Genomic DNA, 18,285 nt, shown 5'->3' with positions numbered 1-18,285 from the left:
TCTGTACAGAAGCTTCCACTGACTTCCACTTACTCATTTATTACATCTCTTCTCTCACTGACAAATCTGTGGTGTGACTGGACCAGTTACTCTCCATTTACTCTGTAGTAAGTTAGCAAAGGACTAAAGGAAGACAATGTAGTTGATTAATCAAGTGCATTTATCTGAGAACATGAAACCTGGGAGAAACAAAGAACTTCACATAAATAAATTTCACTTTTTTTTTTTTTAATTTATCCTTTATTTAGTAAAAGCACCCAAAGCTGCATTATATTAACACAAGTAATAAAGCTTTCATATTTTATTCCTACCAGTGCATTTCCAAATCCAGGTGAAATGCTGGAAATAAGTAATGCTGCCATACCATGAACACAGGGTGTAGATCACAATGATATACAACTTACAAGTGAACACCAATCTAATAAAATAAAAGGCTGTAGCTGGGTGCGAAACCTGAAAGTTAAGGAATTTTGGCTGTTTTATTTCCACAAAGTACCATAAAAAACCCAGCGGTTGTAGGATAACATACTTAATCATACTTTTTTGCATCACTTTATTGAATACTCTGTGTTTGGATGTACAACTTACAGCTATAGTGTGTGTTGGCTACAATGCTACAATGAGAATGTGTATTGCTTGCATTTGTACAGAAAGGGTCATGAAATGTATGGACCTGTCTGCATGTTTAACAAAGTGAACCAGCAATACCATAAAACTTCATCATGTATGAATATTGTAAATGGTTAAGTTATAAAGTCATTCATTCAAAAATCCAAATATTTCAATGAAAAACCATATATAAAATGCAGTAAAACATAAATTACATTTAAAGGTCTGTACATGATTCATCCTGCAAATAGAAGCACAAAAACAGCACCTTGTACAGTATTGCTTATTTTGGTCTTCTAAAGTTCAAAGATCATTTTTACCAAAAAAGGCAGGAAAAAACATGGTTTCACATGCAATCCAGCAGTAATTGTGGTAAATCAAGTAAGTCTATAACCCCGAAAAAAACCCAAGACTTTCACAATGTAGAAACATACATGTGGAGCCATTTTCTGTACTTGATAACCAATATGCAATTAAAGTTGGATTTATTAAGTTAGTGCACACCTACAGTATCCCCTACAATATCCCCATTTTTGGTTAACAGTGTATTAAGGCTGTTTGCTGCTGAAAATACACAGCAGAGAAGGAATACTTTCATCCACAAATGCAGTCAGATGATCTCATTCAGAAGCTTCTCTCACAGTCATTCACTGGAAGTGATGAAAGAAATCCATCCTCTCTCCTCTCACGTTTTTCCACAAGATGTTGTGGATGCTCTAAGTTTATGTGAGTTCAAAATCATTTGGATAAATTCATGGTACAAAATTCCATCAAGGGCTATTAAGCAGGAAAAAAAAAAAAAAATAAAAATCCACTTCCGGATTGGGAAGTCACTAAGTCACAAATTGCTGGAGGCTGGGGAGGTACCCTGGGGAAATTCTACAAGGGAAATTGCCCTTGCAGTCTGCCCCTGGGCAGACATTATCGATGGCCTTTCAAGACATGCTACTGGGCTGGACAGACCTGTGCTCTTACTCAGCACAGTCAGTTTTATGTTCCTTTTCCCTACTTTTGTTGTTACGGTAATACAAACATGGATCACTACTCTCAGCTTTTTTTTCTCAGACTCAAAAAGCAAACAACAATCCCATGTCCATTATTACATCAAAGAGATAAATACTAAAAACTAAGCTGTCCATCACAGCCAGGGTGTTTCTTTATGCTTAGAGCAACTCTGCAACCATAGTTGGATTCCTTTTTGTGTTACTGGTTTAAGCATAATTCACTAGCATTACACTCACATATCATGATATACACGATGTGCAATGCTACTCTGCAATATGTTGCACAGCAACAGTACATATCTGAAAAGCAGCTTCTTTCAAGAACTGTAGGACAGTAAAAAAGATTAAACCCAGCAATTCTATACCATCATATTTGCAAAATCCAGTGGTGGTAATGGTCAGTAAACCCGGTATATCATTACTGCTGCACTTTACATTGGTGTTGCTTTTTTAGTTTAGTTTCAGTCAGATGAAAATCACTCTATTAAGCCTAAGGATCTACTGTCTCCATGCATGGAAGCGATGTGGGGCTCTTACTAGTGAGGCCAAATTCCTTAGGCTTCTGACTGGATTTCTGCTTCGTCCATCTGCAGTGTGTCATTATCACCCAGCAATTCTGTTTCAGGCACAGAGCTCTCCTCCTCCTCCTCCTCCTGGACAGGATTCTGGGCAATATCTTCCGTTCCATTGTGTGTGTCATCTGTGCCTTCTGACAGCAGAGCAGCCCTGTCGGCCACCGACGCGTTGGAAGGCGCCGTCGTTACGTAGCCTGTGCTGGTGGATCCGCTCCCGCTGTGGTGGGAGCCTGGTTTGGGAATGATCTGGGGAGGCATCTGCTGAGGAGCCATTTGCATTGGAATTTGGACAGGATAAAAATTTGGCAAGTAAGCACCATAGGCGGGCATTGGCTGGTAACCATTGACTGGAATGTAGAGCTGCGGAGGTGGGACCATAGGTCTCATCTGGCCTTTCATTTGTATGAACTGAGGTTGAGGGAAGGCTGGAGTTTTCTGCTTTGGTCCAATGTATCTAGCATTGCTGACATTGCTAACAGGGCTTGTGCTGAGGGAACTTGTTTGCGTGGTGTTGCTCGCCCCAGAAGTTTGCGCTGAGCTGTTGTAGTTAGAAAGATTTCCCCATGTTCTTAGTCTGTTGTGTATATCTTTAAACCTTGGTCTTCTGTTAGGAAATTCATTCCAACACTCCAACATCAAAGTGTATATCCACGTGGGGCAGTCATCGGGACACGGCAAAATCTGTCGGTTCCTGATCATCTCAATGACATCCTGGTTAGAATAACCACAGTAAGGCTGCAGGCCATAGCTGAAAACTTCCCACAACACAACTCCGTATGACCATATATCTGAATCAATAGAAAACTTGCCATACATAATAGCCTCAGGGGACATCCACCGGATAGGAAGAAGGGAATTTCCCATCAGTTTGTAGTAATCAGCAGCATAAACTTCCCTGAAAAGGCCTAAATCAGATATTTTCACATTCAGTTTATCGAACACCAGTATATTTCTAGTGGCCAAGTCCTTGTGGACAACATGGTGGCTTGAAAGATATTCCATTCCTGCAGCAATCTGAGTCACAATGTGGAAAAAGTCTGCTGGTTCCAGAGTGGATTTTACTGTCTTGTCATCATCGGTGCTGCCAACATCTGAATGGGGAGATCTCATCACTAAGAACTCATGGAGGTCACTGTGGGAACAATAACTGAATATCATACTTATAGGTTGCTCCTTGGTCACTATTCCCAGCAAACAAACGATGTTTGGGTGCTGTAATCGTGATCTCATCATTGCCTCATGTTTAAATTCCTCACGAAGAGCTAGTTCTGCTTTGTCTTTAAGCGTCTTGATGGCAACAGCTTGTGTCTGTTCACCTGGTGCTGTACCAAAAAGATGACCCTTGTAGACTTTGCCAAACCTCTCCTCTCCTAGTTCCTCCATGAAACGCACAGTGGACAGATTAATTTCTTTAAGCTTAGCCTGAAATGAAGTAAAGACAGTCAGTAAAATATCATAGTGTTTCCTAAACAACCATTATTAAAGCAAATCTCCCAGTGGCTAGATGTCCAAATGCAAGACAAACTGGGCCAAAATGACTTTTCAGGGTTTTTTTGTATATTCACATCAGTACATTGATTTTACAGTTAACCTTGAAGTGAGTTATAATATTATCAGAAGTGTAAATTGAATTGTGCTGCAAGATAATGAGTATAATTACTTCTACAAAGGAGTGGCCATATTTCCTGCAAGCTAAATGAATAATGGGTTCAGAGTAAATCTGGCAAAGGATGACATCTATTAACTGCAGCTGTACTTGCCCTACAGACCAGCCCAGAGCTGCTCAGTGGCGGTCTGTCAGAAAAGCACTGGCTGAGGAGGTGGAAGCCTCAGATTGAACTGAAACATCCATTCCAGTAGAAGGAGGAACAAAACCTCTCTCTTTCAGTTCTGCAGTAGCAGATCTGCCCTTTTCCCTCTGTTGCACTAGAGGAATGGCCCCTGACCATGGGCAGCAGTGTACAGTACCCCTGCTGAAAAACCTCGTGTCAGCCCCGATGAAGACGGGGGTGCAACTGGAGCAGAAGGAAGAAGGAATTTCTCCCTGGTACTTGAAGGAAAAGGCTGCAAGTCCAAGAGTGAGAAACCCCCAGAGCCTCCCTCCTGTAGCTGGGAGGGAAAGAAAGGGAGTTTGTAATGGATCCATCCTGACCAGCATGGGATGGAGGAGTCCCTGACAGAGCAAGGTGCAGCTGGCACAGCTTCACACACGCAGCACTGCAGCATGAGGGAGTAGGGCAGGCTGGAAAGAGGCTTTAACAGGTGATCTGGGAACAATCTCTGATTTTAGTGGCCAGCAGACTGTGGACTGGGCCAGAAAATTTGCAGCACAGTCCTGCGCAGCCATTAAACCTACCCTTTACACAAAAAAATCAATCCAATTTGCTACAATTGGTCATACTCATCAAATATTCTACAGTTTCCTGAAGAGATGTTGTTCAATTGTTCCAAAGTGAGCATTGCGTTTTAGAGCTTGCATTTTGTAAATGCTGTGATTAAAAATTAAACATTAGCACTGAACAGGATTTCAGCACAGAGATCAGTTATTTGGCCCAGAAAATCCTGTGCAGGAGCTGACTTCTGCAGACAGGAGTTCAAAGCCATTTTTGTTTCACCATCCTTTGCGATACTCAGCCTTTAAAAACGTTGCACCCCATCTCAGCTCCCCGTTCAGTTATGGATCAGAACAACAGCTGTCTTGAGCTGATGGATTAGACAAGAAACCCCACTGTGCACCACACTTAAACCAAGCAAACTGGCCACGTCATTATCAGCAGCAAAAAGGAGCTGCAGGCTGCAGGCTGGATCAGACATAACAACATTTCCAGTCACTGCGACAACAGGCAAAATGGTGACTGACAGGTAAGGACAAATGCCATAAAAAGCTCTGTACTGAAAGCTGTCACACAAGGCTGGGATTTCTAGATACAGCTAGCAGGTGTAAGGATTGTTTTTCCCTGAAATAGATGGCCTGCACAGCATGAAAATTAGGTCCCCTACAACACGGCTCAGTTTGAACACAGACAACCTGAGACAGTTAAAATCACAACAGTTCAGAAATACGTGGGCCTGAGCAAATTCTGTAAGAAATACCTGTTTGTGTTGATTAATGAGAGGCATTTCCATGTCCTGGCTGGGAGATGCCATCAGCTGGCGACGCTGTGGTGTAGCAGCAGACGCCTTCTGTTTGTTTCTGCACATACACACCAGGAAGAAAAGGCAGGCTATCACCAGAGGAATGGCTATGCTGGGAACAAGGATGTAGAGGATTCCCATTTTGCTGTTGTCATGTGGACCTGCCGAGCACAGAAAGGCTCATTGCTTACAATAAGTATTTTAAAGACATTTCATAGTTAAGCAAATGATTATGACTATTAATACTATATTTTAAACAAAAAGCAAACCATATCTCGAAAACAGAAGTCACGCTACCCTCTCCCCCTTCTCCATAACTTTCCATTGATTATTTCAAAGAAGCTTGACTGGACATAGCAACTAGCAGTATGAAGGTAGACTAGGAGCCCCACATTTAATGTGTTGACTGTAACAGTATTTGGTTAATTTCACCTTTTTTCTTGAGGCTTCCAGTTGTGGAAACTACAGAATACAGACCAGAGAATCACTGCATTATTTTGTTCAGGGTATAAAGAACAAGCAGTCTCCGTGACAATATATAAAGCAGTGAACTCCATGTGACAAACCTCAGCACAACATTGCAGTCTGGCCCTCTCTCACAGCTTCAGCCATTTTATCAGCACTTTGCCCATTCTTTACTTCCACTGATACTACTTCTGCCCAGAATAAAACAAATCTCACTTCTCATTAGCAAAGATATTATTTGTTCTGTACTTAATAAAATTAAAGTGCTTTTATGTTGAGTGAGACAGAAATGAAAGAGCCATCAATACACTTAGAAAGACTGTTCTTTAACCTTCCTAAAATGATTTTTGTCTTAATATTTAGAGACTCTAGAAAAGCACAGAGATGTCCAAAATGTTCTCTGGAACTGCCTGGGATGTTTTCTGTAACCTGTGGTTTTGCTATTTGTGGCAACTGCTTTCACCACAACCACATCCCAGTGTTATCTTTACACCATGTTACACGCCACGTAGAAATTTATTATAAATGTCAAATTATGTTACTGTAAAAAAGTGAAGTAACTAAGAAATTCCATATTAGTTCTGAGCAGTTTTAAAGATCCAGGCAATCCACTTTTATGGCTTCCATGATATATACCTTTTGCTGCAGGAAACATGCTTTTCTTCCTAATGAAGCACGGTAATAAGTCACTTTGTCATGCCCAAAGACTGTTAATGTGTGAAGTCTGTACTAATATAGGGAGCTGAGTGGAACAGTATTAAGCTGTGAGAGCTGTGGTTTTTATTTTTGCAATCAGTTGTGCAGTACAGAGCCACTAGCAGCTAATGCAGGACTTTTCTGATAAGATCATGTCTTTTATGCCATCTCTGCTTCTGCACTTCAAATGGTTTGTCTTTCCCACCAGGCATGGTGTTATATCTCCCTCTATAGGATCTGAAAATCCTTGCTGCCTGCAAGATGTCACATAGAACAAAAGCAATATAGCCTTGAGTAGCATGAGCAAATCAAACACATATAGGTGTTTTCCATGTCCAATTTGGCATTTGACAAGTCAAAATACAAACTGCAGCATTATCATGAATTATTATCTCAGACTAAGCCTCTAATATGTAACCAAAAAGTGTCACATTATCTCAGTTACAAGCTCTGATCTCCAGAAAACATCAAAACCCACGACTGAAAACAAAGCTACTGCAAGTTAAACATTCAAAACCATAACCCCCTTAAGTGAATTGCAACAATCAGGAGCATTCAAAATTACACAGGATTCAGAACAGTAGTAGGGGATAAAAGAAAGAGAATACATACTACAAGAAGGTATGTCACACAGTTCCATGCGTACGTTTTTATTCTTTGTGAAACACCAGGGACCATCCATCTGACCTCCAGGATTTCGACAATACGCATGTCCTCCGCCTAGCTCTGGAAACTGTGTGCTTGTCAGATCGTGGTTGTGGGGACTCTGTGAGTCCCAGAGCTGGCAAGTGTGGCCAGACTTGGTAACGCTGACCGTCCCTCTGTAGTCCGCTCCAGAGCCATTGTAGCATTGATGATCTGCAACACAGGGTTTGGCAAAGTGTTTCAAAAACCCAAACAGTCAAGGGACGGCAAGACCAAAACTGTTGAGGCCCACAGACCATGTATGCAAAAAAAGCACTTAAATTTAGGTGCTTCAGGGCTTAAACAAAAGGTGTTTGGTTTGAAATTTCAGCTCTGTGCGATTTTACACCCGGTTAATTCTGCATTCTCTCTTGGAGTGTCTCACCTCTGTGGCTACACACACACAACTATTTCTAATTTTAAATGCAAGTTGAGACTAAGGAATATGTATGGACCTTTAGCTACAGAATATGATAAATTAAAAAGAATCAGAAATATGAGTTCCACTTCAGGAAAAGTCCTCAGATGCCAACAGTGTAAACATCCCACCACTTTTATTTCTCATCTTCCCGTCTTCTTCACACTGCTCACTTTCTATAGAAATTAGTACTGTGTTTTCTAATGCCTCTTGCCTACTTTTCCTTATTTTCTTCTTTAGGAAAAAAACGTATTTAGTCTTTTCTTCTCTTTAGATGCATCATTTTCATATCTGCTGACCCCACATCTTTATTCTTTTTTTGCTGTTATCCTCTCTTCGTAGTCTTTAAATGCTTGTCTTCCACATGAATCATCTGAACTGAATCATGCATTTTCCTGCATGTTTGCAACATTACCTTCTCCATTTTTCTGATCTCTCCTGCCCTCAGGAATGCAGCTCTTTCAAAACCACCGTGTATTCAAGCTGCAGCTGTTCCACCAGCAGCAGCACCATTGGCTCTGAGGATCATGGACAACTTTTGCCAGACTTTTTATTGGTTTTGTTTTCATTCCTTTTGCTTGATATCTCTTCCTTGGCTGATTTGCCTCTGTCATGGTTTTCTCTATTGCTTCTACTTCTCAGCTACACTACATTATTAACTTATAAGCACATAGCTAGTCTTCCATGGCCACCTTTATGCCACGACTCCTGCTCCTAACTGTGGACTCAGACAATGAATATTTAGAATAATCTTATCACACTTTGAACTTTAAACAGCGTTGGTCTCTTGGGGTTTTCTTGTTGAATATTTTAGGGGCCTAATTGCTATGAAATGGAGTAGTCAGAAAAATCGTCCAAACATAATTAGTGACAACAGAACAGCCTTCTTAATCTTGGATGTAAATATAAATTCATGAAAGCAGGATAAATGTTTTAACTCATCGTATGTGTGTAAATAAAGACAATTACACCCCACATGCGATTTACAGGATTAATATTCTTGTGGATTTCCATATAGAAAGAACGAACATACTGTTTCACTTCTTAACACATCTTTCAGTGACACTTCAACAGACTGTTTGATGTTTATTGATAGGCAAACAGAGCTCACAGATGCATGGGGTGGCTCACCCAAAAAGGTAAGGTCTGAGCTTTGGGTGGAGGAAACACGCTTCTCCCCTTGCAAATCTGTATCAAACTGGCTGGGTGAACACAGAGTTTTATAGCCCAGGGCAGTTGACATAATCCTTTTTGGTATTAAGCAGCATCCTTTAGGGTTCCTTGCTGTCCTAACTGTACCTTACAACAGTGCAAGATCATGGTCAGTGCTAACAAGATAGAAGCAGTGTTGTCCAGTACAGCCATGCTTTCCCTACAAAAGGAATGGCTGATAAAATAGTCTTCCAGACTCAAGCCAAGGAAGCAACAAACTCTTATTTTTTCCCCGTGATGAAACACCCAGACTTACATCGGCTGAGCCTCTCCACAGGGATCCCAATCCTTATGCAGTTGGCAGCTTCCAAGGTGTCAGGTCGTGGGAGGTCCTCACACTTAGGCAACTGCAGCTGCATCAAGATGAGGGGGTTTGACCTGGCGATGTTGTACTCCTGCCTGCAGAGATCGTTCTCCAGAACTTCGCATTCATCCCGGCACAGTTCCCGTGGCTTAGGGGTCCGGGAGCGCTCGTCACACAGGGGGAACACGAAGTGGCAGAAGGATGGGATGGCGAACTGGGAGCACTGGTCGGACAAGTGCGTGGAAGTGCCAATCATGGTAAACGCAGCTGCAAAGGGACAAAAGTACTGCTTAAGTACCGATTAGCAAAACAAACCCCCCACGTCATTTGCCTTTAACAACTTTCATCTTTCCTTGAGGGTCTGAAAGCCCACTGAGCAACGGGTAAACGAGGCCATTTCTGCTGTAAAGGAGAGCTGACAAATGCAGAAAGAAAACCCAGCATCCCAGTGTCCCTCTGACTTCTTCACAGAGCTTGTAGGACTTCAGTCCTTAGGAAGTTACCCATGTGACTACCATTGCTCAAACTACTGGCCTTGGCTAATTTTAATTTAAAAGCATAAAGAGCAAAGGCAAGATACACCTGACATGTTCCAAAGTTCCTAATTAGGTAAAATCTGAACAAGGATCACCTAACTTCTTCCTCCTGTAAACATTTTGATCAATAAACAAAGTGTTTTTCAAGTCTTGTCTGGCGAAAGGAAGTGTGCCATTGGTATTTAGTTGGTATTGTTATTGGTATTGGTATTGTTATTAACAGGCATGAGAAGCCTAATAGGCAACAGTTTGGGGAAAATGAATGCAGTGAGTCCCAGCATGCTGATCACATTAAGATGAATGTCATAATGAATCAGGAACATAATTCTCCCCTTTAGCTCTCAGCACCTACAAGCTAAAATTTATCTCAAGGTTTCCTTGCATGTTGCAAAGAAAAGACAAATATGTGTGTGCATCATGTACCTGGTGCTGAGTCAAGCTTTAAATGAAGGAACATTTATTCACCCAGTAAAGCATAATTTTTGAGTGAGGTTTGCTAGACTGCATGTTCCACCAATTCAGACCGTAAAAAGAGAGGAAATGTCATTCAGAAGCCTATTTACAACCTACAAATAAATTCTTTTCCTCTTGTCCCCCTCTCTCCTTTCAACCTTTTGATTTCCTGCTGGCACATGCTATCACAGAGTCTCCTGCCTCTTCCTAAACACCAAACATGCAGCAAGCAGCCCCAGATCCAGCCTTTCATACTGTTTACACATTTGTTTATAATTATTCAGAAATATTAACACAGGAATATAACTATTTTTCAGTCGTGTAGGGAATACTGCATGCAAGCACAGCATTAGGCCTCAGAACGTATCTGTGACACACACCTGTCCCAAAGACTAACAGGGAAAAAATAAAACTGGAAGACTGCAGTAGCCAGTGTCGACTATTTGAACCTCCACACTAAATTTTGTGAGGGCACTGCGTTACAGAATTTCGATCGACAAAGGGAACAGGAAATCCAGAACGAAAATTCCCCACAGACGTAACCTTGCTAAATGTTCCTGGCGTCGGGCAGTAGGTGTCACCACTTCCCATGCACACTGGAGCACAAACACTTCCATCAAAAACTGTGTTTAGGAGGTACAGGCAAAACTATAAGCAAAATCCCAAAGCAGTTATTCAGTACTTTTTTTTTTTTTCCTTTACCTAACAAGGTACTGCAATTTCAAAAATACACTCTCATTTGGGTAGAGAACAGCCAGTCTTGCATTACTTGTTTTACATAAGAGTCATAAGAACCAATAATGCTATGAAATCCTCAGGATCATTTTTTCATAAAGCATTTGGTATGACCTTCAGATGTAGATAGTTTGAAAATGCTGCATTATTGACAGATCAATATTACGGCCTAGCTGGCACTGGGTAGCTCTACATGGTGGTTCATAGCATGTTTCTGAAAAAGAACAGTCCCTTCAGAAATTCTCCTCAGCTCCAGAACAGTGAATTCCAGCCCTCAGCCACCAAAACCTAACCAATAATTGGTGGTAATAGGGAACCAGAAGCCTGGTCATCAATGCCCAGGTTACATATTCCAGAAACAACACAACTTGATTAATGCATATTTTCTGGATGATGTCAGAGTTTTTTGGTTGTTGGATTTTTTTAGGTTTGGTTGGGTGTTTGTTTGTTTTTTTTTTTGGAAAGGACATTATCAACCTAATTCCAGAGTTACAGATTTAATAATTTCGAAGAGTTGGACATTTCCATATTGCTGAAAAACATCCAAACAGGACAGAGATTAAGTCATTGGGAAAAAGTTGTATCAATAGTATGTATTAATTGATGACATAATGGTTAAAGAGGGTGGAATGACAACAGAGTACAGGAGAAAGGAGGGAGGGAGATGAGCTGTAATAGCACAAGGAAAGCTCAGCACCTGAACTTTGCCAGTCCCAGAATCCAATCACCATCTCAAGAACAGACAAAAAAACTCTCTCAAATTTCTGGCTTGCCAGAGACCTTAAGGCAATATCTTTAAGGCAATATCTTTAAGGAGTTAGAGCTGACAAGCAACATTAAACTCCGTTTGGTTTAGTTATGCTAAAGTTGCAGAGTCAATTAGTGAGCTATATCTGGCCAGATGCAATAAGCTCCTGCTGGACTGAGTTAATTTGCTATATATTATGATAAACAGTGTGCTCTACTCCATGGATTCATTTCCTTGCTCTGCTTGTGTACATCAGAGTCACAGCTGCTAATGTCAGCCAACAGATCCAATGAAGAACACCCATGTTGATGTACAGCCCATTAAAAGTCATTAAGATTTTGGATGCACATTTGTGTCTCTGTACAAAAAATATGTTCAGAGAAAGATTAAGCATAGGCAGAGCACAGGAAGGTCAACTCTTGTTTTATATAAACCAGTGTGAAATCCAGACTCTGCCAGAATTATGCAATAAGAAAGGAAACTCAGGGGAAAAGCCACCCTACATTTTTCAAGACAATAAAAAATCAGTACTTTTTCACTATATCACAAATTAGTTAAAAAAAAAATAAATCTTATTTTGAATCCATCGTGTAAAAATCTCCAGTACAAACCAGAAGCTGTTAAAAAGTCAGCGGTCTGACATTTTACCTAATGACACAGAAAAAGCTTTTACACATTGCTTTTACACATTACAGCAGATACTCATCTTCCTTGCTCCAAATTTTGCCAACTGCACAAGCCAGAAGTGGGCTCACCTCCTCTAAACCTTAACACAAGGATGCCTTAGTCACTGACTGACGAAACTGGGAGGATGATGGTGTTATTTTTACCTGAACTGGATACTCTCATTAATATGGTTGTTTTTTTTGTTTTTTTGGGTTTTTTTTAAGGCTAAAGAAATGTGTGAGCTTACCAGTAATTCGGTTTTCAATTTCCCCTTGCATCTGGAGGGAGTCCACATAAATGGTCCTGTTTCCGATGATTCGCGCACATGCAATCCCCCTGTACGGCTGACAGAACCCATCTTCGTGGTAATCTTCCCTGCAAAAGACATGTTAGGATCTTATATGCAAATGTCTAGCTGCCCCCAGCGTATTTTTACATAACATATTCTTACAAAAGTAGGAAAACTCAAAATACTGTAAATCTGAAGTCGTTCCATTCCCCAGGTGCAGCTTTCTCCTCCAATTCTCTCTACACTACCTTAAAGTATTAATGAGGGACCCTGTAAATAGCTCATTACAGAAAGAAGTAAAACAAAACCTGAGATTAATTTAAAAATCATATACTACTAATAATTGGATTTGACAGATGAATCTATTAAAAAGCCTTTAGACTGAAACAGCAACATAGATCTTATTATATGTCCCTATGCAATTTTGGCATCCAGCTGTACACTGTAAAATTAGGCAGTTTGTTCTCTTCTCCCACTTCTTTCACCCATTCTTCATTTCCTGTAGTTGATAGCAGAAGAGATCTTGCCAAGCTTGAATTAAAACATGAAATAATTTTGAACTTTGAATTAGGTAAAGAGAATAAAAAGTAACCAAGGTTATAACCTCTTTTCTCTGTAGTGAGAGTCAGGGCCAAATTTCTCTTTCAACATATATTTTAATACAGTTTTCAATTCAATGAGGCTTTGGGCCTTTCACTCCCTTACATCAACACAAATATTTTGGCACGAAAGCCCTAGCCTAAAGGCTCAGTGGTTCAACACTTCATCCCCAAAGCCCTTGTAAATAATACAGAGCTGATCTGCAGATCATAAGTGTCAGAGAAATAAAAAAAGAGACTTCAGAGAGAGAGCATGCTCAGAGTCAATATCCAGTATTCCCTGTGCTTCCTCTGTACTATGATTCACTAACCTGATGGATTCACATCATGTCATTTACTGCATGATGGATGAAAAGTAGGTATAAAACATAATCTAGAAAACCGTGACTCCAGAGCAGGGCATCTAAAAATGTAATCAGCTTCTGCAACTGAACTGTTTGAAAGTCTGAGATACCTCTGCAAGACCAGCAATTTTTCAAGTATGACTTCAATACTCCTCTGCAGTTTGTACTTTTGTTACCTTTGGGTATCAACATCTCTTCTGGCCACCCATGTTTCCACTCCTCTTACAAATACCAATATTTCTTAAAGTGTAAACTCTCTGGCAGGGGAAGGTTGAGCAGTATTGTCTGTACAGCGCAGCCAAAAGGTGGAAGCACTGACCACCTTTACTCTTCCTGTACTCCCAAGAAAGGCAATGATTTAACAGGACTCTATCCACCACATAAACTGCTAGATAAACCGTGGTGATACTAAGTGCATCACGCAGTTGTTATGCAGATCTGGCCTTATTTCCTATCAGAGTATGATTGTTAAATATTCATAAAGCAACATTTTGTCTACAAACCCAGAAACAAGTTCTGTTTCCACAAAGATATGTAAGTTTTTGATTATAGTGGATGAAGTAGAGGAGTCATCTTAGGATCAACTACTCCCTGCAGTAACATTCTTTCATTCTTAAAATCTGTAATTTTGCAACAATTGCATCATGCCAGAAGTGACAAAAATCAAAACATCAAAACATTTTTTCTGCGTCTGTTTTATGATCCTTGACCACCTCAATAGGAAGTCAGCAATTCCCACAAGGATCTGAATGAATATGAAACCTCCAGCTGACCTCTTTCCCAAAAGTAAATTCATACCCTTGTCCTGCAGAACAAAGTCTGCAATGAAAGACTGCAAATTCAGTAATGTCTTACTGAAACTGTATCTCACACTTCAACTCTCAGTTCAGGGTTCTTTTGCCAGCATTAAAAAAAAAAAAAAAAAAAAAAAAAAAAAAAAAAAAAAAGCACTCAAAACAGCATGGGTTTGGTGACAAAAACAGTGTGATCTCTTACTCAGTTTATTTATTTCTGTCAGGAACTTCTAAACACAGCTCCGATACTATAAATACACACATATGTTCCCTGCTCCCATGTTATAGTCAACTGCTGATTAAACTAAACTGGATATGACCATTACCATGGACACAAGCAAAAGTAAACAGTAACCTGATGTCAGTTACTCTGACAAAAGCTGGGTTGTTACTCTACATGCATCTTCCTCAGGCCAGGAAACTCGGTGAACACCGTTTGACTAGTACTACTGCCGAGAGGACAAAATTACATTAGTCTTCTGAATAAAATATTTGATTTCAACAAAGCTGCAGAAGTGGCAGCACTAAGAGTCTCCTTACAGAGTACTCTGTTCCTCAGCTACATGTACACTTGGCACACAGCAAAAAATCTGCAGCAAAAAGCAACTGGGGGGGAATCTGATAAAATAGCACAGGAGCAGCATCATGCTCAGTTCAAACAGGAGCCTTTGGAACCATGTGCAGCTTTGATTCATGCTCCAAAACATATGCCAGCAATTCAGTTGCTGATCAGAGAAATAATTAAAAGCTGCTGAAAATAGGCAGAAATACCGACTCTTCAATTTCCTGCTGCTTGAGCTATAAAATCTGCTCTGATCAAGAACCCTGGTGAAAGCAGAAACCTGACTCCACAAAAGGAATCCAGAAGAGTTCAATTTGTTCCACTTGCAGAAATCTTACAAGCTAACCACCACAGGTAATTTCTCACATTTGTTCTTTAACTTCTGAACGTTTCAGGGCAGCACCACTTTTTTTTACCTAGTGATTTTCTTCCTTTTTTATAGGGTTTTGTTTTTGTTTTTTTTTTCAAAATAGAGTCAGACCCATCCGAAGTGTTGATTTTTATTTTTTTTTTTGAACCTTTGCTGGAAGGTGGCCCCAAAGGCAGTGCACCTGGAAACTGAATTTTCTCAGCATTCAATTAGAGTGGAGGGAAGGTATATACTCTAACTGAAGGAACTCTCATCCCGATTACTTGTCATATGTTTGACCAGAGTTTGGATTTAAAAATAAAATTGTAAAGAATCTGACTTAACAGACCCTCTATTCCTAAAAACGCCAACTTCCATTGCTTAGCATGAATGCCATTAGTTTTCCAGGCCCAGAAGGTGATCTGCCAGCACAATAAAGTTGAGAACTAGGCTTTCTGATATAAAACTAAAGCAGAGGAATCTTCTATCTCTGTTACACAAAAGTAAAACTGAAACACTGATACTACTTTTATGTACAACATGGAATTTGATTGGGTTTACCAGGTCTGGGAACATCTTGAAGAATGAAGTACTGATAAGCATTTACAGGTTCCTTATCACACATGCACTGCAACACCTGATTAAATACAGTCTGCCTTCAGGCTTGTGGGCAGAAGAAGTCTGTATGAAATAGATAATTAACCAAACAGTGTAGAAGAAAGGTGCAGGTTCAGTGGTACAGTGCCACTTCTCCCACTGACAGGAATCATAACTTGCAGGGATGTCTGGCTCTGTAAAGGAGGAACTGGAAGAACCAGGTGCCTCTGAACAGGAATAAAAGCACACATGAATAGGAAACTCTCTAGATGGAGGTCGTGGAACACTCCCATAAGGCAGATATCTGCTCTAGAGGTATATAAAGAGATTTCTAGGTGTCAGAGAAAAAAACATCGTTAACATCACCACCCCCACCCTCGTATTAAGCATTACTTTAATTTCACATGTGACACAGAAAGAACACTGAGCAAAATACTACAAAAGAAAATATCTAGGAAACAAAGAGGCTTTTCCTCACGGAAAGCCTGAAATACTGAAAGAATACATCTGGGCACAATACACTATATCCTATCTGTGTTACACCACCTATTGTTTGCAACTGTCACAGCTGAACAGACCAGAGGGCATATCAAACAAAAAAGTTTCTCAGTAAAACAAAGGCCACCATGGAAACTCTTCAAAACTACAATCACCTCGTGAAACACCCAAGTCTGATGAGAGTTTTAAGTACGTATTTAGTGCCCCTAGTAAGTGCAAACCTTGTGGCTTTGCAGAAGAATAGAGAAAACACGTGAAGACCTAACAATTTCTAGCAAGGGTTCACAAAGGGAATTCTGAAAGCAGAAGTGAGAGGTATCCACATATTCATTTGCTAGTGAGACATCTTTATTCTGATTGCATACTACAAGTTTTGCTTACAAAGACAGCAGAAACTTGTAAGTTAAATCTACTATCCTGAAAATAGAAGGGACACAACAATGCATCAGCCATAAAAAGAAACTCAGAAATCCTCCAGAAAACTCAGAGGGAATTTTGATTGAATACATTGGAAAAAAAATCTCATTTAATAATACCCTACCAACCTACCCTAGCATTTATATGGAAGGACACATCCTTAGCCTACAATTTACCAGAGAAAACAACGCTAAACCAATTCATAGAACATAACAGCATATTCCAGAGCTTAACTTTTAAAAGGTAGTAGAAACTTTGTTACAGCAGTTTCCCACAAGCAAGTTGACTGCAATTAAAATTTCCAATAAATTTTCCCACAACAAATAACAAATCTAAAGTTTTAACCCTCTTTCCTGCTGTCCAGGGATTAAACAGTTTTAGTTAAGAACTGTTAAATACTGAGAATATTAGGACTCCCCCTCATATTTCATTACAACTGGAATGGCAAAGCAAGGACAATTGCACAGAAACCCACAATTAGACTGTGATAGACGAGCGAAAGGAAAAATTATTTATGTCATCCTATTTGCTCTGGGTAGAGAAATACAACGTCTGGTATACGGTCACTCATCTTGTGGAAAAGTCTCAGGATTTCTGATAGTTACAACTTGAAAACTGATGTCAGAAGCTTTGTGAAGACAATAATTATGACTGACGGAAAGATCAGAGGGAAAAGGGCAGGCATCGTTTTTTCACATTATGAGTTTACTTATCCCAGTGTGTAACTACTTCATAAACAGAAAGCACACAAGTTAAATGACCTGCAATGCAAAAAGAATAAAGGAGTAACTGGTTTATGTTTAATCAAAGAAAGGCAAATCACTCTGACTTGTGGGAAGGGCATTAAAAAGAGCTGCAGCAAAAAAAATCAGGAGCTTCATTTTTTTAATATGCGTATGTATTCATGGTTTGTTTATACCAAATCTCAAAATCAGGACCTCTTATAATGTTGCACTACAGCTGTTGTAATTTGTTACCCTTACTCTTGACATGATCATATCATAGTGCGGGGGAGCAAACTCTATTCGAAAGAGGATAACTTTTCAATGGCTAAAATGAGTTTATGTCTCCAGATATTCCCAAAGAAACAGGTCACCGACAAGATCTGAGAGAGGAGAAAGGTGCTGCTTTTTCATATGCTGTATCACATCTATAAAATTTGCCTCCTGTCAAAAACGTAGTAAATATATATTAATGTTACTGTAGAAAAACACTTGTTACTTTCTGGTCAGGTTTGTCTTCAGAGAAAATATCAAATAAAACACTCAATTCCTTGTTTCACCATGGAGTAAAGTTCGTCAGGAGGGTTGCCTTTTAAAGTAATAGTTACAATGGGCTATAAAATTGCTCTTTCTCATAGGCCTCCCATAGTGCACAGAACGTCAACAGAAGTTTTACTGCTGACATTCAGGGCAGCAGGACTGGGGTATAAATAATTGACAGAGGAAAAGAATGGAATATTTTAAAACAAGTATGGCTTGAGCTATTAGTATCCACTGAAAGGCTGGGCTAATGCCAGCTGCTTCTGATGTCATTCATAATTTCTGCCCATATGGGCCAGAAATTCTGCAACTCACACAAACAGGTTGGAGATTT

The 18,285-nt window shown here is 40.0% G+C and overlaps 1 protein-coding gene across 1 annotated transcript in view; it reads right to left on the bottom strand.

The window, feature by feature from the left end:
- Window positions 1–286: 286 nt before the first annotated feature.
- ROR2 (receptor tyrosine kinase like orphan receptor 2) overlaps window positions 287–18,285 on the bottom strand; it is a 147,483-nt gene continuing 129,484 nt past the window's right edge. Inside the window, exons 5-9 of the mRNA XM_064643213.1 lie at window positions 12,488–12,615; window positions 9,055–9,369; window positions 7,097–7,342; window positions 5,282–5,484; window positions 287–3,610 (exon numbers count right to left, since the gene is read on the bottom strand). Coding sequence (XP_064499283.1) covers window positions 2,168–3,610; window positions 5,282–5,484; window positions 7,097–7,342; window positions 9,055–9,369; window positions 12,488–12,615 — 2,335 coding nt within the window. The 3' untranslated portion in view covers window positions 287–2,167. The remainder of the gene's footprint in view (window positions 3,611–5,281; window positions 5,485–7,096; window positions 7,343–9,054; window positions 9,370–12,487; window positions 12,616–18,285) is intronic.

This window comes from Pseudopipra pipra, chromosome Z (assembly GCF_036250125.1).
Source record: "Pseudopipra pipra isolate bDixPip1 chromosome Z, bDixPip1.hap1, whole genome shotgun sequence".
NCBI classification, from domain to species: domain Eukaryota; kingdom Metazoa; phylum Chordata; class Aves; order Passeriformes; family Pipridae; genus Pseudopipra; species Pseudopipra pipra.
The sequence above is the reverse complement of the archived record's forward strand: the minus strand, read 5'-3'. Positions and strand labels throughout refer to the sequence as shown.